General features: G+C 46.8%; 1 protein-coding gene across 4 annotated transcripts in view; it reads right to left on the bottom strand.

Moving 5' to 3' along the window:
- adgb (androglobin) overlaps positions 1 to 22,186 on the bottom strand; it is a 612,248-nt gene that overhangs the window by 325,340 nt on the left and 264,722 nt on the right. For all 4 annotated transcript variants that reach the window (XM_072504722.1, XM_072504733.1, XM_072504728.1 and 1 more), the window contains 3 exons: positions 10,836 to 10,926; positions 7,907 to 8,036; positions 4,336 to 4,440 (listed from right to left, as the gene is read on the bottom strand). In XM_072504722.1, coding sequence (XP_072360823.1) covers positions 4,336 to 4,440; positions 7,907 to 8,036; positions 10,836 to 10,926 — 326 coding nt within the window. The remainder of the gene's footprint in view (positions 1 to 4,335; positions 4,441 to 7,906; positions 8,037 to 10,835; positions 10,927 to 22,186) is intronic.

Below are 22,186 nucleotides of genomic sequence, written 5' to 3'. Positions count from 1 at the left end.
GAATATTAGCTTTTATAACTGGAAAGCTATAGTTTAATGGTGAGGAGGTTTGATATAGCATCCAATTCACCTCGGGGAATCTGTTCTCCACACCTCCCATAGTCATTGGATCACAGCTGCAGCTGCTGGCTGTCCAGTGGAGGTGATGCTCTTACACAATGACAGCCTGCAGCCGTGACCTTATAATGAGCAACGGTTTTACCATTTCTTCAGAGGGCAACTCTATAGTTTCTTTATGTCTTTGTTCATCCATGGAGCCGCTTTTTGTGCAATATATTTTCCCTGTACTCTGTTCCATGTCATTTAAATGTTTTCTCCATTATTGTTCTACATCACTGCTTGCCAATGATGCTATTCATTTTATTTTCCCAAGTTCTATTCTTAGCCCATAAAAATCTACTCTTTAGTGTTCAATTCTGGTCTCCACACTACCAGAAGGATTGGATGCTTTAGAGAGGTTGCAGAAGAGATTTCCTAGCATTTACAGTGCAGAAGGAGGCCATTCAGCCCATCGAGTCTGCACCAGCTCGTGGAAAGAGCACGTCCACCCTATCCCCATAACCCAGTAACCCCACCCAACACTAAGGGCAATTTTGGACACTAAGGGCAATTTATCATGGCCAATCCACCTAACCTGCACATCTTTGGACTGTGGGAGGAAACCGGAGCACCCAGAGGAAACCCACGCACACACGGGGAGGATGTGTAGACTCCGCACAGACAGTGACCCAAGCCGGAATCGAACCTGGGACCCTAGAGCTGTGAAGCAATTGTGCTATCCACAATGCTACCGTGCTGCCCACAGTAACTTCATTGAAGCCTACTTGTGACAATAAGTGATTTACCAGGATGTTGCCCGGTATGGAGGGCATTAGCTGTGAGGAGAGGTTGAATAAACTTGGTTTGTTCTCACTGGAACAAAGGAGGTTGAGAGGCGACCTGATAGAGGTCTACAAAATTATGAGGGGCATAGACAGACTGGATAGTCAGAAACTTTTTCCCAGGGTAGAGAGGTCCATTACTCGGGGGCATAGGTTTAAGGTGCGAGGGGCAAGGTTTAGAGGAGATGCACGAGGTAAGTTTTTTTACACAGAGGGTAGTGGGTGCCTGGAACTCGCTGCCGGAGGAGGTGGTTGAAGCAGGGACGATAGTGACGTTTAAGGGGCATCTTGACAAATACATGAATAGGATGGGAATAGAGGGATTCGGACCCCGGAAGTGTAGAAGATTTTAGTTTAGACGGGCAGCATGGTTGGCACAGGCTTGGAGGGCCGAAGGGCCTGTTCCTGTGCTGTACCTTTCTTTGTTCTTTGTTCTTCTCCAATCTATCAACTTGCTTTTCATCAAGCTCATGCCCTTCAATATCATCTTAAAGTGCAGGGAAACACTACTGCCTCGATGTTCCTCTTCTTTTACTTCTCTTACCAACTCTGGTCATTCCTCAATACTAGGTCCAACAGCCAATCTTCCCTTGTTGGGCTCTTTACATATTGGGTTAGAAAATAATCCTGTACACAATGGTTCGAACTAAGGAAACTGAAAAATAGGGGGCATTTAGGCAATAGTGACCATAAGATAATCTTTTATGGAATAAAGACAAAAGGGAACAACTGAGGTTTTAGAAAAAGGCATGCGTTAAGAGCATAGACAGAGGAGTGCATAATCAAGAAGATAGAAAGCGTTTAGGAAAGAAGTCAAAATGAATAGGAGGGTGTGTCCAAATTGTGCTTCCAAACATTTGATTGATGCAGCACCATGCGACTGTCTGGGAGCTTTGCACACGGGCGGTAGGGAAGGCCACATCGGAGGGAGGCACAGACAGAGGGAGCTTTAAACTTGAGAATTTGAAGCAGAATGGGAATTGAATTGGTGAGTCTTTCCCTCTTTTCTGTTTTATCTGTTTAGTTGTCCAGTTAAAAGGTTAATAAGGATTGCCTCACTCAGATAGTTGAATGGTAGTTAACTGTCCATCACCCGAAGCCTGATTAAGAGTCAAGAGATGTTAATTATTTGATTTTGTGCTCAACTGGTGTGTGAGTCATCTCAGACCATCTCAGCCCTATTTAAGAAAGGGCTTCAAAGTGCACTCACAGTGAGCTTTGTGCATAAGCAGTGGGAGAGGCCATAAATCCAGAAGAAGGCACAGACAAAGGGAGCTTTACACTTGAGAATTTAAAGCAGGGTGGGAATTTTGTGCAGAGCGGGAAGAGGTGCTCTTTGCTTTTTCTCTGTGCTGTGTAACTTTTAAATCTTCAGAGAGAGGCCTTGCTCTGCTGCAGCGGAGGCTACAAGGGAGAGAACTGATTGGTAAATAGTGGGAAAGGTTGGTAAGGTTTTACAACTTTTAGCACTTATAGTTTAAAAATACATTTTGTGGTTTATAATCTGCAAGGGCTATATTTTGTAGTAACTGGGGAGCACAGCTGACAGAGCGGGAGAAATTTGAACAGAAGCCTGGGAAGGTAAGTGATTTAATTGATTCATTGACCAGGGAGTGGAGCTGAGCAGAGCAGGAGAGATTTGGACAGCAGCCTGGGAAGGTCACTGTTTCACTGACAAGGGAGTGGAGCTGAGCAGAGTGGGAGAGACTTTCTACCAACTTCGTGTTGCAAAGTTTGCTGATGATACAAAGATATGCGGAGGGGCAGATAGTATTGAGGAAGCAGGGGGTCTGCAGAAGGATGTGGACAGGCTTGGAGAGTGGGTAATGGAGCGGCAGATGAAACGCAATACAGAAAAGTGTGAGGATATGCACCTTGGTGGGAAGAATGGAGGCATAGACTATTTTCTAAATGGTGGGGGGGGGAAAGACTTAGGAAATCAGAAGCACAAGGGGACTTAGAATCCCAGTTCAAGATTCTCTTAAGGTTAATGTGCAGGTTAGGAAAGCAAATGCAATGTTAGCATTCATTTTGAGAGGGCTGGAATACAAGAAGTACATGTACTTCTGAGGCTGTATAATGGTCAGACCTCATTCATGAGCAGTTTTGGGCCCCATATCTAATGAAGAATGTGCTGGCCTTGGACAGGGTCCAGAGGAGATTCACATGAATGATCCCTGGAATGAAGAGCTTGTCATATGAGGAACAGTTGAGGACTCTGGGCCTGTACTTATTGGAGTTTAGAAGGATGAGGGGTATCTATTGAAACTTGCAGGATACTGAGAGGCTTATGTGGAATGGATATTTCTATAGTGGAAAAACTAGTACCTGGGGGCACACCGTCCGATTTGAAGGGATGATCCTTTAAAACCGAGATAAGGAGGAATTTCTTAAGCCAGAGAGTGGTGAATCTGTGGAACTCTTTGCTGCAGAAGGCTGTGGAGGCCAAATCACGGAGTGTCTTTGAAACAGAGTTAGGGGGTGAGATTCTCCCATTTGGCGACAGTGTCCACGCCGTCAGAAACGGCGTCTTGTTTCATGATGGCGTGAACGGGCTGCTGGGAGTACCGATTCTGGTCCCTACAGGGGGCCAGCATGGTGCTGGAGTGGTTCATGCTGCACCAGCCTCATCCCGGCGTGAACTGTGCGCTGCGGGATCCGCGCATGTGCAGTGGTGCCAACCAGCGCATGCGCAGTGGCCTCCCTCAACGTGTTGACCCCGACGCAACATGGCACGGCAGTTCAGGGGCCGGCGTGGAAGAAAATAGGCCTGGGGAGCGAGAGGCCGGCCCGCCGATCGGTGGGCCTCGATGATTGTGGGCCAGGCCCTATCGGAGGCCCAACTGGAGTCAGTCTCCCCCCCCCTCCCCTCCCCCACAGGCCGCCCCGACCCTGTGTGCAGAGTTCCCGCCGGCTGCGACCAGGTGTGGACGGCGCCGGCGGGACTCTGCTTTTTAGAGCGGCCGCTCAGCCCGTCCCAGGCTGTGAATCGGCAGCCAGGCCACGTATAGCGGCCTGCGCTGTGCCAAACACGTGCGTGTCGGGGTGGCGTGGCTCGGTTGCGGGGATTCTCTGGCCCAGCCCTGGGCTTGGACAATCTCGCCCAAGTTCTTGCTTAATAAGAGGTTATGGGGAGAAGGCAGGAGGATGGGGACGAGAAACATATCAGCTGTGATTGAATGGCACAGACTCGATGGGCCAAATGGCCTAATTCTGCTTCTATGTCTTATGGGTGAAAAATTCTTAAAGAAAGAGAACACAAAAAAATATTGGCTGTTCTGGAATGAAGATAATTTGTGATGGTAAATGGGGATTCAATTAGAAGGAAATTCCAATATATGTTAAGATTTTAGAGCTCTGCATGGTGATGTATATTTATAATCTTCTTTTGATTTTAAAAATATTTATATGAGTAAACTCAGGTCTCAATTTATACTTAATTTGTTAAACCTACCGTCTTGATCTCTACATTTTCAGCATATTGTTGTTTACTAACGTTGTCATCCACTGAATAGTGAACATCAGATTTTGGCGATTTTGGCGATTCTATTTGGGTCTCCTGGAAAAGTACAAAATTATCATTTGTCAACAAATATTTCCGAGTATTTGACATAGTGATTAAGTCCTTCGCCTTTTATGACAACAGAGGATAAAGATTTCAGCTTTTGCTTCCTGTTGAACTCTACAGAAAGTACTTTCCTGCTTTTGATGTGGTCCAAGAGCTGTTAATCATAGCTAGATGTTTATAAATATTGTGGTTAGTTGCGCAGCTTGGTGCTTGATCTCCATTCAGCCTGAAGGTGGCTGGGCATCTGTGAGCTGTCAATCACAGCCCAGTACAAATAATCTACCATTGATGTTAATGAAAGGCTTGCAGATCAAAGATTTGAGGAGGTTTAAACCCAGCTGATGTGGTTTTCACTTTCCAAGAATGTACAACTGCTTTTTTGGGCACAAGTGAGTTTTAACGCAGTGATGTTTTCTCTGTCTGGACTGCTCCCTAGCTTCCAGGTAGTGTCTCTTTTATGGGGGGGGTCTCTGATGGGGGTCTCGAGTGGCGGTCGCTCTTGTGGGGGTCTCTTGTAATGGGGATCACTTGGGGAGGGGTTCTCTTGTGGCGGGTCTCGAGAACCATTGAAGCAGGGAATACATAGTGCAGAAGGAGGCCATTCGGTCCATCAAGTCTGCACCAACCGTCTGAAAAAGCCTCCCTAGGTTCATTCCCCACCCAATCACTGTAACCCCACCTAACCTTTCTGAACATAAAGGACAATTTATCATGTTTGGGTTCTCTCTTTTATGGGGGGTCTGGTGGGAATGGGATGGGCAAAATTTGCATTGTAGGGGTTGGGCGTTTCCCGATGGACTTTGGGGGCAACTAAGAGTTACCCCCTTGGTATCCTCTAATAGGATGCAAGTGAGTCATTATGGCTCATTTGCATCCTCTCCTAGCACAGGGCGCGTACCTCTATATCGCTGCCAAAAGGGGACTGGAGCACCGGAACTGGGGTGGCAACGTTTTTTGGCTGACGGTGGATTCTTTGCCCAAGCGCGGATCCCTCTGCAGTGGAGAATCTAGACCATTATTTATTGCACATTACAGAGGTTACGTCTCCAACCTAACACAATCTTTTCTGGCTGGCTGACTCATTTTTTTAATGTATGCATCTGAGTATAGCTAATTAATCAATACCCAATGCCTGTTCATCTTATCAGATTAAACTACAAAGTATTTTTACGTTCATCAACATAATCTTGAGATACTCGTAGCCACAAGTGCTGGTCAGAGGTTGGGAATCCTGCAGCCTCTTCAACACTCTGTCTGTCATTCACATGGCACAAGTAAGGAGTATGAGGGAATACTTTCCAATTGTCTGGATGACTGTGGTTCCAGCAACACTCCAGAAGCTCAAAGACATCCAGGTCAATGTAGCTGTAAATTGGCACCCCATCCACCACGTTAAACCTTCACTCCCATCAACTAGCAATTCATGGTGACAGCAGTGTTTAATTAAAGGATTCACAAAAACATCTTTGATAGCGCCTTCCAAAGCTGTGACCTCCACCCCTAGAAAAACAAGGTGGACAAAGAATAGGAATACCACCAACTGCAAGTTTCCTCCAAGACACATACTGTCCTGACTTGCAAATATATATTCCTTCACTGTCGATGAGTTAGTATCCTGGAATTCCCTTCATAACAGCACTGTGGCTGCACTTACACCACATGGACTGCAGTGGTACAAGAAGGCAGCTTGCAACCATCATGGCCACTGCAATTAGGGATGGTGGCCATGCCAGTGATATCTGCATCCCCTGAAAGAATATTAAAAAATAAAAATATGTATGCGTCAGCAGCACAGAAGCCGAGAAGGGTTTGCAGTTTATTTCTCTCAGCAGGGTCCCATGCTCACAGGGATAAGGTCTGACAGAGGCTCTCTCTGGCCCCCGTTTTGTGTGTAGTTTCCTGCGTGGAATAAGATTTCATGGAATTACCCTTCATCGGCTTTTGACTGCTAATTTAACTTTAATCAACATGACCTAGATTTGCTCAAACCAATTATTTCATTTCTTTATACAATCAATGGGGATAAAATCATTCTGTGCTTCTGTGATCAGATTCTCTGCTCCTCCCATCTGCTGGTATAAATTCCTGTGGGACTCCTGCATCAGAATTGCTATTTGATATTTCCTATTCTCTCAGCAGAATTCATTCAGAAAAACGTGCACAATTGTGCATATTTGCAAACTTGTCTATCCTAGCAGACATAATTAATATCCAAGCTCTGGTTATGCAACTACTTTTATTTCTATAGCACTTTCAACTTGAGTTGCATAAGAAGATAATGGACAAGTGACCAAAAACATGATCTGAGAGGCACATTTTAAGGAGTGTATTAAAAGAGTGGAGAGAGCTAGTGATTTGGAATCTAGAGTTTAGGATCATTTCAGCTTATGGCCCAGTGATGCAATCAGCGGCGAACAGGAGGTCAGAACCTGTGGGCCAGTACCTGCCTCTTCGACCCTACTGGTACAAAGCATGATATTCAATACTTTGGGATTAAAACTTGATAACATAAACCATGAACTTCAGAACTTACAGGTAAAAGAAAAATGTTTACTTGTGGCAAATTCTAGAAGTTTTTTAATGAATGATAGAAAGACCGACTATTTTGGAAGGTGTTGTTTGTATTGATGCCCGCAATTTGTACTACCGATTGCAGCAAAAATGACTGGGGGCCAACAGTGACAATAACAGCAATATGAAGGAGGAGCACTAAAATTAATATTATGGAGTTGTTTGGAGAAACTATTTCCATTGGCAGGAGGCTCAGCAATCACAGTACATTAATATATGGTATTTGTCAAACAAACCAGAGTTGGTGGGTGGGGAGGGGAGTATGGGGAAATGAAGAGCTTTTTTATTAATATGCATTCATATTCAGAATTTGCAATACACTATCTGAATGATGGGGAAATAAATTCATTATAATTTTCAAAAGGGAATTTGATTATAATTTTCAAAAGGGAATTTTATGTATATCTGAAAAGAAAGGATTGGCAGGGCGATCAAGAAACAGTAGAGAAGGGTGGCATGGTAGCACAGTGGTTAGCACCGCTGCCTCATGGCACCAAGGACCTGGGTTCGATGCCAGCCTGGGTCACTGTCCGTGTGGAGTTTGCACATTCTTCCCATGTCTGCGTGGGTCTCATCCCCACAACCCACAGATGTGCAGGGTAGGTGGATTGGCCGCGCTAAATTGCCCCTTTCATGTAAAAAAAAGATACTGTAGAGAAGTGGGACTAATTAGATAGCTCTTAGAGCCAGCACAAGTATAATGGGCCAAATAGCACCTTTTTGTGATTTTATGATTATATACATCAGCACTCACGAAATACACAATGTGAAATATTTTCATTCACCCCATATTTCTGTCATTCGCAATATATTGTAGAAACAGATGTAATTAGAAATCTATTCAGAACTGGGCAAATTAGCTGGAAGATATTTCAGATCGTTTTACCTCTACAGAAAAAGTTGTCTCTGGAGTCTTTAGGTCCACATCATCATTTTGATCTAATGTTTCTTCACTTTCATTCACAGCTGCCAAGCTCGTGGTCACATCTTTTTTAAACAAGAGCTGTTGGTCAGTTCTGATGGGAAGGCAAATAAGATATTTGGAAACTATTTTAATGATTCTAGGTATTAGTTTTGTTCCTAAAAAAAATATCAATTTGAAATATTCATAGGAGATAGGGCTTAGAAATCACAACTAATCAGATCAACATTTTTTTGTTGGCAAAATGAATTTATTATGGTTTTACACTATTCTAAGTTTAGAACGCGGTCAAATGTTTTGAGGAAGTAACAAGGAGGATTGGTAGTCCAGTGGACATTGTCTACATGAATTTCAGTAAGGCATTTGACAAAGTCCCACATGGCATTCTGGCCAGAGAAATGAGAGTTCATGACATACAGGGAAAGGTGGCAGGCTGGATCCAAAATTGGCTCAGTGGCAGGAAACAAACCGTAGTGGTTGATGGATGTTTTTGAAAATGGTAAACAGTTGCCAGTGGTGACCCACAGATCCTTGAAGGTAGGAGGAGAGGTGGACAAGGCGATCAAGAAAGCATATGGAATACTTTCCTTTATTGGGGAGGGCTTGAATACCATAGCGAGGATGTAATGACAGAATTGTATAAAATACTGGTTAGACCACAGCTGGAAGCTTGTGTACAGTTCTGATCACCACATTACTGGAAGGACATTTTGGACGCGATTCTCTCATCAGGCGGCTTAAGTGCCGACGCCGGTGTAAAAACTGAGTGTTTTACTCTGGCGTCGGCACCCGATCCGAGACCCGATTCTCCGGGCCACAGTGGGGTAGCACGGCGCTGGAGTGGTCCACGCCGCTCCTGCTGCCGATCTCGGCGTGAACCCGGCGCCACAGGGTCCGCGCATGCGCAGTTGGGCCGGCGCTAACTAGCGCATGCGCAGTGGCCTCCTTCCCCGCGCCGTCCCCGACGCCAAATGGCGCAGGGCTACAGGAGCCGGCGCGGAGGAAAGGAGGACCCCTGAAAGATGCTGGTCCGCCGATCTGTGGGCCCCCATCGCGGGCCAGGCCACTACGGAGGCTGCTGCCCCCGGACCCTTTAACGCCGAGGTCCCGCCGGCTAAGAGGCTATTAGAATGGCGCCGGCGGGACTTGGCTCTTTGGTGATGGCCACTTGGCCCATCCGGGCCGGAGAATCGGCGAGTTGGTGCATACCCTGACCCGTGCAGCGCCGACCGCGCCGGCACCAGTGGCGCGTCCCGGCATCGGGGCAGCGTGGCGCGATTCCCGAGGCCCATCGGCAATTCTCCGACCCGGCGAGGGGGTCGGAGAATTCCGCCCAATAGTTCTGGAGAGAGTGCAGAGGAGATTTACAAGAAAATTGCAGCGATGAGGAGAGACTGGATAGTTTTGAGTCATTTTCCTTAGAACAGATGAGGTTAAGGGCAACCTAATTGAGGTGTACAAAATTGAGGGGCCTGGACAAGGGTAGACAGGAAAAACATGTTTCCCCTCACCTGAGGGATCTATTAGTAGGGGTCATAATTTTAAGTTGATTGATAGAAGGATTAGAGGGGACATGAGGAAAAGCTTTATCGCATCTGAAATTCACTGCCTATGTGGTGGTTGAAATTGAAATGCTCAACTTATTTAAAAAGTACCTGGATCTGCATATGAAGTACTGTAACCTACAAGGCTACCGACCAGGGGCTGAAAAGTTGGGTTAAAATGAGCAGTTAATTTCTTTTATCTCATTTAGTCAGCACAAACACGGTGGGCCGAATGGTCTCATCCTGCACCGTAATATTTCTATGGTTTGGCTGGAGTTAATACAGTCTGTCACAGTCAGGTCCACTTCAGCATGGGAAAGGCCACCAGTCAATCTCTCAGCCCTGAAACCTCCTACAATTAAGTTGGAAATCCGAAGTAGTCCATGAGGGAAACTCGTGCTTGCAGTTGGGATGTCATTTAGACTTATTATTGAGGCAATCAACAGCAATTATTCCTGAGCCCACCGGAATTCAGTGGCGATTCCAGGATTAAACACAAGTTGCATGGCTTTCTAGTGCCTCCCAAAGGTCACCAAGCAAATCCCTCCAGGTTACCAGCCGCCTCCCAGACTCTTTCAAAGGCACTTAATGCCGATCGAAGGACTCGGTATCAGGGAGGGTAGCTGCTTGTCAGCGCTGATTCTTTCTCCAACTCCCCTGCACCCTCTCCCATGCACCCCCCTCCCCGATAGCCCCCAGCCCGTGATCATACACCTTAGTTGAGGGATCCCACAATGATCCCTGGCGAAAGTCCTGGGGTTTTACCGGCAGCAGCCACCACTCCTGGTGGTGTACCGCTCCTTGTAATGGAGAGCTACTATCATCTGATTGGTCAGAAGCTGTCAGGGATGTGACTCGACATGTGGGTGCCTCTAAAATGGCCAAACAAGCCACTTCGTTCAAGGACAATTAGGAATGGGCAGCAAATGCTGGCACAGCATAAAGTTCCTAGAGGTTTATTACAGTTAAAACTTAATTTTGTCTTCTTATCGTGTCTTTGTTCCCTCATCTTAATTCACTATTTCTTTCCCTCTTTATTTCTGTTCCTTTTTCTGTTTGCCTCTAATTCATCCTATTTCCTTCCTTGTCATTCGAATAGTTTCATCTCTATCTCAATTTAATTGGTTAAGGAGATACTTTATCGGTCCTGTGATTCGCCAAGTTCCCAGATTGCCGACTCTCCGTTGCAGTAATTTATGGCACAAGAGTATTTTTGAACTTCAGAGTGAGAAACAAACAGATTTGAGCACACAACTAGATGACTCCCCTCCAGAAAATGATGGGCCAATGTTTTTTTCCTGATAGGCAGAAAACAAAAGTGAAACTTTTTCCAGAGTGGTTATACTCACCTCTCCGGAGGTATGATTGTGGTGTCTATCTTGTAGTTAAGCAATGGGCTTGAAATTTCGACAAATTGATCAGACTTCACTACTTTGGGCTCTGGCAAGCAGAAAAAATAATTAATGTTCCGATTATCAGTTCCTGAAGATGATGCATTGACTGGTATGACAGAAAAGCTTAAATTATTTGTGACATGGTTGTAGTAATCCAGTTGAAACATGGGGAATTAATTCACGTGTTACATTGAAAAAAAGCTATGTTTCTCTTTGAAAGTAAGTTCCTATTAGAGCAGCCAAAAGTACACTAGAGACGATAGTGGATAACTAATGCAATAATAATATTACTTTCCGATATCAGGTGTAGCTTTGGTAGTACAATAATTATGTTATAGGGTTAATATTACTTTCAGATATCAGGTGTAGCTTTGGTAGTACAGTGATTATGTTATAGGGTTAATACTTCAGAGTTCAAATCCCACCATGGCTACTTGAAATCCGTTAAAAAATCTGAAAACACAGAATATTCTACAAGTAAAGGTTATCATGAAGCTGTCTGATTGTTTTGTAAAACCCAGCTAGTTCACTACTGTTCTATGGAGAGGAAAGCTGTTGCCTTTACACTGTTTTCTGCGACACTAGTCGCAAACCAATATTGGCTCGTACCTGCTCTCTCAAGTGGCCAGAGCATCCATTCAGTTGTACCAGGTCAACTGGGGATGAGATGTCTTTTTTTAAAATCACTTCATCTAATTTTATGCCCACCTTGTTAGTGTGATGAATGTATATGTATTTGGTGCAGTAAGGATTAAAAGCCTGGGCTAGTGTGTGACTGCTGCAGTCATATTTTTTAAAAATTGTGGTTTGACAGGCAGCTGGGCTTTTTGGAGCCAGGGGTGCAATTAAAGCATCGTAAACGTTTAGGCTAATGGACTTTCATTTAGATTAAGAGGGTTCCCTATGGAGTAGATAATTGGAGACATAGTATTCAGCTTAGTGAGAAGATGTAGTTAATGGGAGGAGCCAGGGGTTGAAGCTGTCGGGTGTTGAGGTTTAACTGAGCTGAGAAGGTTTTTGATGAAATGCAGCCAGATATTCTGCATTATTCTAGCAGGGGGTCAGGTCTTTTCCTTTCAAGCAGTCTCAAAAGATCTCTCTTTCTCAAAGTTTTCAAGACCTCTAAACTGCAAGTATTCTTGAGTGCTAACTGTATTTAAGTGGATTGGATACTGAGATGGTTTGTTTGAATAAAAATTAAGATAGCAGTTGAGGGTTGTTGTGTCACTGTATCAATTCACATTTTCTTACATGATATTATTGATATTTTTATACTGTGTTCGTAATAAAGTTTGTTTTAATATACCATATCCCTATTTTGTATGAAATCACTCCTGGAGGGAGGTTTCTTTTCCTCAGTTTTACAAAATTAAAATAAAATATATTGGGCTTTCTGTCCAGCATCCTGGCCACTGTTGGGTCTGGTCCGGGGTCATAATAAAATTGGGGGCTTGATTTAAAAGTATAGTTCCTTGTTAGGCTTGGGATTATTGAACTTAAGACAACGTGTGTGTGGCACGATTGCTTTCTTTTCAAGTGGTACAGTTTAAATAAGGAGTAACTGAAAATGGCTCTTCCAGTTACAAAAATGTTCCTGGGTATGGAAGAGGTTACTTGGGCTGGTTAACAAAGGTGACTAAAACGGAACTTTTAGGTTTGGTGGACAAGTTGCAGTTACCTTTATCTGAAGGGGTGAGGAAGGTAGAGATAATACAAACAATTGTTCAGCATTTAAATTTGCCAGAGACACAGCGTGAAACATTAGCATTAGCTAGAATTCAATTACAAATGAAACTATTAAGAAATACAGGGGAAAAGAGGAGAGATTGGCTATGGAAGAAGAAAAGGAAAGAAAGGGTGCGGGAATCGGCAGGGCGGGGAACTCGGGCGCGAAGGAGTGGCGTGAACCACTCCGGCATCAGGCTGCCCCAAAGGTGCGGAATCCTCCGCACCTTCAAGGGCGAGGCCGGTGCCGGAGTGGTTAGTGCCGAACCGGCTGGCGGGGAAGGGGCTTGGCGCCACACCAACCGGTGCCGAAGGGCCTCCGCTGGCCGGCGCGAGTTGGCGCATGCGCGGGAGCACCAGCGTGTGCTGGCGCCATCCCAGCGCATGCGCAGGGGGGTACATCACCACGTCGGCCATCGCGGAGGACCACAGCGGCCAACGCGGAAGAATGGAGTGCCCCCACGGCACAGGCCCGCCCGCTGATCGGTGGGCCCCGATCGCGGGCCAGGCCACCATGGGGGCACCTCCCGGGGCCAGATCTCCCCCCACCCCGGAGGCCGCCCGCGCAGCCAGGTCCCGCTGGCAAATATCTGATGTAATATACGCTGGCGGGCGCCGCCGAAAACAGGCGGTCACTCGGCCCATCACGGGCCGGAGAATCGCTGGGAAGGCCGCTGCCGACCAGCGTGGCGTGATTCCCACCCCTGCCAAATCCCTGGCGCCGGAGAATTCGGCAGCCGATGGCGGCGGGATTCACGCCGCCCCCCACCCCTGGCGATTCTCCGACCCGGCGGGGGGGTCGGAGAATCCCGCCCAGGGTTCTTAAAAGGAAATGCAAAGGAGGAAGCTTGACGCAGAAATGGAAAGATTGGCAAAGGTAAAGGAGAGAAGCAAAGGAAAAAGAGAGGGAATTTGAAGTTCAGAAACTGCCACTGCAAAGAAAACATTGACGGAGAATGTAGGAGTTAAAGGCAGATGTTTCCTAGTCAAACGCCTAGTAGGAATATTTTTAAATGTATTCAAGCACTCCCAAAATTTGATGAGAAAGATATGGAAGCTTTAAAAAAAAATCTAATTTCAGAAAGTGGCTAAGCAATTGAATTGGCCAAAGACCATGTGGGTAGTGCTAGTTCCAACAAGGTTAGTTGGTAGAGCTACTAGTGTTTGCATCACTATCAGTGTAGGTATCTGGAGAAAAGTTGAGAAATTTAAGGAAAGAACCAGGCCAGAGGTATATAAATTTTAAAGAATGAAACAAAATAATTTTGATGACGGATAAGAGCATTAAAAATAGACCAAATGTATGATGTTCTTATGGAAACGATTATTTGGGAAGAATTTAAAGTTCACTTCCCGCAGCATTGAGAATTCATCTGGAAGAGCAAAAGGTTAAAACTGCAAGACGGGCAGCAGAATTGGCAGATGATTGTGAATTAGTTCACAAAGCCACGTCTGGTTTTTGACATCAATTTCAATCTGAGAAGGATATAAACTGGGGAAATGAGAAATTCACAGTTCATCAAGGCAAAGGAACTTTAGTTGGAGATATTAAGGAGAGTTTGCCTCAGGTTAAAAAGAAAATCTATGAAAGTGGAAAAAAGATAAGAAAACCTAATTGTTTTCATTGTAATAAAGTTGGACACATGAAGTCGCAGTGTTGGTGGCTAAAGAAAAGTATCGGGAAGACACTCATTAAAACAAGATAAGCCGAATTCCGGTGCCATTTGTGAGCGGGTCGGCCACATCAAGGGGAGCTCCCGCCGGTGGCCACTATTTGCGGCACTTTTGGGTGTTTCCCCGAATCTTCGCTACTCCCCCCCCCCCCCCCCCGCCGATTATAGTCGGCCTTTGGGACCGTCCCGGGTGTCAAGCGGTGCTTGAGGCGTTGGGCCCAGCGCGCGCGGAGATCGGAGCAGCGGGGGCGGAGCTAAACAAGAGGTCGAGGCGACAGGCCCGAAGCCAGAACGCGACGTAGGTGAGATGTCCCACATCGGGTGGCTCCCGCCTAGAATGTTGGAAGAAGACTGAAGTCCGGTCCCAGGGGAATTCTGGAGGAATACAAAAAAGAAGAGAAAGAAGTTTTAAAGAAACTCGGTGATTTTTATTTTATTTTTTTTTTTGAAGAAAGAATTTTTTGTTTTTCTATGAAAAAAAGATTGAAGAAGGAAAGAAGGGTGGAAAAATAATAAGTCGTTAAAGGATGCGAAAAGCAGCGTCGAAGAAGGGAGGTGACGCGGGCTCACCGTTGAATGAGAGGACCAGCAAAAGCGCTGACGAGATGGCGGATGCTGGACCTCATGGTGGGGCCGTACTACGTACGGTGGAGAAGGTGACCGAGGTGATGGCGGTTGAGCTGGAAAAGCAGTTTGCGAAGCAAATGGAGGCTTTGAGGAAGGAGATGGCGGTCGCATTGATGTCATTGGTGGAGGAAGCAATCGCCCCGGTGAGGGTAGCTGTGGCAAAGACATCGGCCGAGGTGAGAGAGCAGGGCGAGAAGATGAAGGAAGTGGAGGTGGCCGTGTTGCAGCACAGCAACCAGTTCACCTCGATGGGGGCGAGCTGCGGAGGGTGATGGAGGTCGACAGAGGACTCTGAGCAAAGCTCGAGGACTTGGAGAACCGCTCGAAGGGACTGTGGGCTTGCCCGAAGGGACAGGGCAAAAGGCCAACAGAGTACTTCGCTAAGAAGTTGGCGGAGTTGATGGGGGAGGGTGAGAACCCCTCTTGGCACGGGGAGAGTGAGCACCCCTCTCAGTACGAGCTAGACCGAGCTCATTGGTCATTAAGGCCGAAGCACAAAGTGAATGAGCTGTCAAGAGCAGTAATTACCTACTTCCATAAGTACTGCATGAAGGAGAAGGTGTTAAGCTGGGCGAAGCAGAAGCGCAAGGTGCAGTGGGATGGTGCTGGAGTTTGAATCTACCAGGACGTGACGGTGGAGTTGGTAAAAAGACAAGCGGCGTTCGGGCGAGTAAAGGTGGCACTGTACAAAAAAGGGGTGCGATTTGGTATGGTATACCCGGTGAAGCTGAGGGTGATGTATGATGCCAAAGACTTTTATTTCGGGACAGCGGAGGCAGCTGAGGTGTTCGTGAGGGCAGAAGGCTTGGGACAGACGTGAGGAGCGGAGCTGGAAGAGACTGTGGACTGTGATTGGGGAGCTGGAAAATTTATAAATGCTGTAACTCTCTTTTTACTGACTTGTATTGTAATTTACTTCACTTCACATTGTTACAGAGTTCAAGTTATTGGTTGGACTGATTGGCATTGTGTTGCGACGGTTATATCTTATGTTAGCGAATGGTATGGGTTGGATTGTTGTTTTTGTTTTTTCTTTCTCTGGGACTGGGTGGGAGGGGACGGTATACCTTGGCGGGGAGAGTCACCTAACTAAAGTCGGCTAGGGAGGGGGGGAGGGGAGGGTTTGATGCTGGGTAATGTTTATTCAAGAGGAAATGTAGGGGGGGGGGTTTTGGGAGGGGGGAAAGGGGTTCGATGTTAATAATGGATAGAGGCGGGTCAGGCTCATGGGGCAGGGCCCGGTGGTATGATGATGGTGGATAAGAAGGGTGGGGGGGGGGGGTGAGAGACCTCCAGTTAGGATAGTCTCGTGGAACGTGAGGGGGTTAGGAGGTCCGGTCAAGGGTGCTTGCGCAGCTTAAAAGTTTGAAAGCCGATGTAGCAATGCTGCAGAGACTCACTTGAGGGTGAAGGACCAGGTGAGACTTAAAAGGGCTGGGTTAGTCAAGTGTTTCACTCCGGATTTAACGGAAGGGCTCGAGAGGTAGCAGTAATGGCCAGCAAAAGAGTATGCTTCCATATGGAGAAGGTGGTGGCAGATCAGGGGGGTAAGATATGTGATTGTGACAGGGGCGCTGGAGGGGAGGTTAGTGGCGCTGGTAAATGTATACGGTACCAATTGGGACGACGTGGGATTCGCAAAGAAGGTGTTTGGGGCCATCCCCGACTTGGACACACACGAACTGATAGTGGGGGGGAACTGGAACTTGGTGCAGGAGCCAAGGTTGGAAAGATCACGGCCGCACTCGCTGGCCCCATCAGGTGGGGGCGAAGGCGTTGGCTGGGCTAATGGTGGAAATGGGAAGGGTGGACCCTTGGAGGTTTCTGCACCCGAGGGAACGGGAGTACTTGTTTTTCTCAGCAGTCCATAAGGTGTACTCGCGGATGGAATTTTTCGTGGTGGGGAAGGCTTTGTTGGCTGGTGTTAAGGGGTCAGAATACTCGGCAATTGCAGTGTCAGATCATGCTCCACATTGGGTGGATATGGTACTGGAGAAGGGGGTAGTGCAGAGACCGGGGTGGAAATTAGATGTGGGACTGTTGGGGGACCAAGGGTTCTGTGAAAAAATTGAAAAGGTAATTGAAGAATATATAGGTTTCAGCTGTACGGGTGAGGTGTCGAAGGCAGTTGTCTGGGAGGCTCTAAAGGCGGTGGTGAGGTTATTTCGTTTGAGGCCAGAGTGGACAAAGAGGAGAGATTGGAGCAGCAAAGGGTAATAGATGAGATGCTGGAGGTAGATAGGAGTTATGCAGAAGATGGGGACCCAGCGAAGTTGGAAAAGAGGAAGGAACGACAGGCGAGCTTTGACCGACTATCTACAAGGAAGGCGGTGCACCAACTGAGACGAGCAAGGGGTGCAGTTTACGAACATGGAGATAAGGCGGGGCATATGTTAGCAGGTCAGTTCCGGAGGGAGGCAGCAGTAGGGGAAATTGTTCAAGTGAGGGATAGAGCAGGGAAGTTGGTGGTGGCTCTGGATCTGATTAACATTGGGCGTGATTCTCCACTCCCATACCGGTTGGGAGAATCGCCTGGGCCGCCAGAATTTCCGGGGCCGCTGGTCCGATGCCCTCCCGCGATTCTCCCAAGCGGCGGGAACGGCCCGGTCGAGTTTCGCAGGTCGGAGAATTGCCGGAGACACCCAAAATGGCGATTCTCCGGCACCCCCGCTATTCTGAGGCCCGGATGGGCCGAGCAGCCAGGCCAAAACGGCGGGTTCCCCCCCGGTGCCGTCCACACCTGGTCGCTGCAGTCGTGGGCGGTGCGTGAACGCTGGGGGGGGGGGGCTGTGGGAGGGCGAGGGGCGATCCTGCACCGGGCTTCACCTGGAATGTGGGGTGGCCCGCGATCGGTGCCCACCGATCGTCGGGCCGTCCTCTCTGAAGGAGGACCTCCTTCCTTCCGCGGCCCCGCAAGATCCGTCCCCCATCTTCTTGCGGGGCGGACTTGGAGAGGACGGCAACCACGCATGCGCGGATGACGCTCGTTATGCGGCGCTGGCCGCGTCATCTACGCGCGCCGCTTTTACGCGGGCGACAAGGCCTGGCCCGTGTAGATGACCCAGCCCCGATCCTGGCCCATTGTCAGGGCCTGAATCGGTCGGGACCGGGGCCGTTCCACGCCGTCGTGAACCTCGGCGGCATTCACGACGGCGCGGCCACTTCGGTGTGGGAGTACCTTACATGTACATATGCATTCACTCGCAGTAAATAGTCATATCTGTATATATATCGTATATGCTCTAAGCAACTGACAACATTTTTTTTGTGTGCCTTGTTACAGAAGTTCAATAAATCGTATTGAACCAACGTCTAAGTTTGGTGTCTGCTTTCCAGTCTAACTGCATCCAGTTGCAGTCCGTGTTACCCCAGGGTCAATAACATGACAGGGCCTAAACAGGAAATGCGGGACCAAGGCCGCACATAGATCTGTTTTTTACAACTGGGAGCTCCGTTCACTGGAACTGCCCATTGTAGTGAGAGATCGGGACTTAATTTTTAAATGGCGTCCCGAATTCCGAGGCCCACAAAAAAAAACGCCCACCCCCTGGCGGCACCCACCCTCAAAGACCCACGGTGGGCAACACCGGCCCGATCACACATGCACAGAATGCCAGCTTGGCACCCAGGTGACACTGCCAAGGTGCCAGACTAGCACTGCCAGGGTACCCCTCCAAATAGGCATCATCGAGGCACGCGCAGTCGCAACCGCGTTTGCATATCATTATCAGGCCCACCCGCGATCTGCCTCCAATGTGCTGAGTTACAGATGGCACGGCCCACGTGTGGTCTGAATAGTCGTGAGCCTGGTGTGGCGGCTGCAGAGAGAGAGCGGGCATATGGGGGGCGTAAACGTATGCACGGCTGCAGCTTGTCAGCCCTGTGCGTGTCCAGCACGGACTTGGTGATTCTCCCACCATTTTCCGCACGTTCCGCGGGTGTTTAACGCAACGCTGGTCCTAGCCCTTCACCGGTAGCGGAATCGGTGCTGGTGTGCCGCCGAGTTTTCCGTGGTGGAATACCACGGATCCTCCATTGGTGTCGGCACTTAGATGCAGGAACGGAGAATCCAGCTCATTGTGTGTGGACTATAGAAAAGTCAATGCAGTTACCAAGTCAAATTCGTTGCTACTCCTCGTTTGGAAGACTGTGTTGAAAAGGTGGGACAAACAAATATTATTCCTAAACTTGAACTTACTTAAGGATACCGGCAAGTACCTTTATCAGACAGGGCAAAGGAAGTTTTGGCTTTTGTGAACTAAATAATCTATATCAGTTTAAAGTTATGCCATTTGGAATTAAGAATCGGGCAGCAATATTCCAAAGGTTAACCAACAGAATTTCTGGACTAAATAATTGTGCAGTGTACCTTGATTTGAGGTGTTTAATCAAATGTGGAATGAGCATTTGGAACATTTTTAAAGGAATTATTTGATCGACTACAGACGGCTGGATTGATCGTCAACCTGGCTAAAAATGAATTTGCGAATGTTCAAGTCACATTCTTAGGCCATACAATTAGATATGGTCAGGTGGCCCCACGGATGTGAAAACAAAAGCTATTGGGGAGCTGTCAATACCATCAACGAGGAGATTTCAATATCATCAACGAGGAGAGAAGTTTGGAGACTTTTGGGCATGAGTGGTTTCGACCAGAAATCAATGCCAAGTTTTAGCAGTGTGGGTGCTCCACTGACTTAATCTTCTGAAAAGGCACAGGAAATTTCAGTGGACAACAAAATGTCAGGCGGCATTTGAAAATTGTGCCCCCTCTGCACCTAATTATGTCAAGTAATTTAGGGTGGCAATTGATGCAAGTGATGTGGGTGTTGGTGCTGTACTGTGAAAGGAAGAGGACAAAAGAATCGAATGCCCTGTTAGTTATTTTTCTCGGAAACCAAATATTCATCAAAAATAAATATTCAACCATTGAGAAGGAGAAATTGAGTTTTTGGCTTTGCAACATTTTGACATTTATGTTGCTGGGAATTCTTTGTTTTGATGGAGTTTATTGCTACAACAATTTAACTTTAATACATGTAGCAGGGAGAGAAAACGTGACTCCACATGCACATGCTTTATCACAGCTTTGAAATGTGAAGACTGGAACATTCGAAGGGAGAAAAAGACTGAAATGGACTATACTCATGTTTATATTTTCATGTTGAAATGTAATATGATATGTATCTTAAGAGTATTAGTAGTGCTTAGTAATCAGTAATGTTTAGAGTTGAACAGCTTTGGAAATTCATCTTTTTATATTGCTAGCTCATTATTTTTAAGGGGGACATGTGATGAATGTAGGAATTTCAGATATATTGCATTGTATATTGCATTGTATGTATTTGGTGCAGTAAGGGTTAAAAGCCTGGGTTAGTTTGTGACTGCTGTGGTCATGTTTTTAAAAATATTGGTTTGAAAGACAGCTAGGAATTTTAGAACCAGAGATTCAATTAAAGTATCGTAAAAGTTTGGGCTAATGGACTTTAAGAGTAGATAATTAGATGATGTAGTGAATGGGAGGAGCCAAGGGTTGAAGCTGTCAGATGTTGAGGTTTATCAGAGTTAGTTTTTTTGCTAGAAGGTTTCTAAAGAAATACAGCCAGATATTTTGCATTATTCTTACATTATTCTTTAAAGCAGCAGTCTCAAAAGATCTCTTTCTCAAAGTGGAGTGTCCAAGACATCTCTATTCAGCAAGTATTCCTGAGTGCTAACTGTATCTAAAACAGTTTTTGTTTTTAGTTAATGGGTGTTGTGTCATTGTATTGATTAGCATTGTTTTAGGGGCAATTGTAAACTATCATGTGTGATGTTGAAGATAGTTTAATACTGTGTTAGGAATAAAGTTTGTTTAAATATACCATATCCTAATCCCCTCCAATGACACCATATCCTCCGCCAACATCCTTCCATAACTCGCTGAGATGACCCCTCCCTCCAACCTCATCACCAACAACAACCCCCCCCTCCAATAATGAGGATGGTGGTGCCACCGGAAAAGTCTGAAAAAAACCTTAACCGCAACTACTTGTACCTGAAAATTCCTCGCTCGCAGAATCCCAAACCACTCCCCCAACTCTTCCAAACTCACAAACCGTCCTTCTAGAAATAAGTAGTTCATTTCCATCACACCCCACTGTTCCCATCCCGAAAACATAGCATCCATCCTCCCTTGCTCAAACCCATGATTCCCTTGCCCCTAACCTAAAGTGCAGCCAAAATTGCTTACATATCTACAATGTGGCCGCCACCACCACCGACTCAACGAATATTTCTCTGGGGTAAACTGGAGCGGAACCGTTGCCAGTGTCCGCAGCCCCGACCCCTTACAAGGGCCTGCCTCCATCTTCACACATACAGCCTGCAGCTCCCTGCCCCAAACCACACCTTCTCCGCCCAATAGTACAACAGGTTTGGAAGGGCCAGGTCCCCTGGCTGCCGCCCTCTCTGAAGCATTGCTTCCTAATCCTTGCTAATTTACCTGCCCACCTGACAAAATCAACCGTCCCACCCCCATAAAAAGGTTTTGGACAAAAAGACTTGGAGGCACTGAAATAAAAATAAAAACTGTGGCAAAATATTCATCTTAAGCGCCTGCAGCCGGCCTACCAACAATTGTGGAAGAGTGTCCCATCTCAATAAATCCAGCTTTACCCTAGCTTGTGAAATTCAACTTACAGAGCCGGGCCCAATACTGAACCTGTACTCCCAAATACCAAGTGGGTAGTTGCCACTCGAACGGCAAGCCCCCATCCAGACCCGGCCCCTGGAAAAAACACCAAAAAACACTCCTTTTCCAGATTCAATTTATAACCTGAAAAAACCCTTAATCTCCTGAGCAGTCCCATTATATCCCCCAATGAAGAACCCAGTTTGGAGATGTACGACAACAAATCATCAGCATACAGAGATCCCTATGCTCCAACCCCCCCCCCCCACCTCACTATCCCCTTCCACTTATCCGAGCACCTCAGCGCTATGGCCAAGGGCTCTATCGCAAGCGTAAACAGGAGGGGGATATGGGGCACGACTGCCTCGTTCCACGATGTAACTGAAAACCTCGGTTTCACCTCATTCGTTCGCACACTCGCCTTCAGTTCCCTTTATAACAATTTAACCCATATTACAAACTTAGGCTCAATCCCAAATCTCTCCAACACCGCAAACAAAAAATTCCACTCCACACGATCAAGCACCTTCTCCGCATCCAAAGCCACCACTAACTCCAACACCCTCCCTTCTGCCAGAGAGAGCACCACATGTAACAGACGCCCCATG

This window comes from Scyliorhinus torazame, chromosome 1 (assembly GCF_047496885.1).
Source record: "Scyliorhinus torazame isolate Kashiwa2021f chromosome 1, sScyTor2.1, whole genome shotgun sequence".
Lineage (NCBI taxonomy): Eukaryota > Metazoa > Chordata > Chondrichthyes > Carcharhiniformes > Scyliorhinidae > Scyliorhinus > Scyliorhinus torazame.
This window is presented reverse-complemented; position numbering and strand designations above follow the sequence as displayed.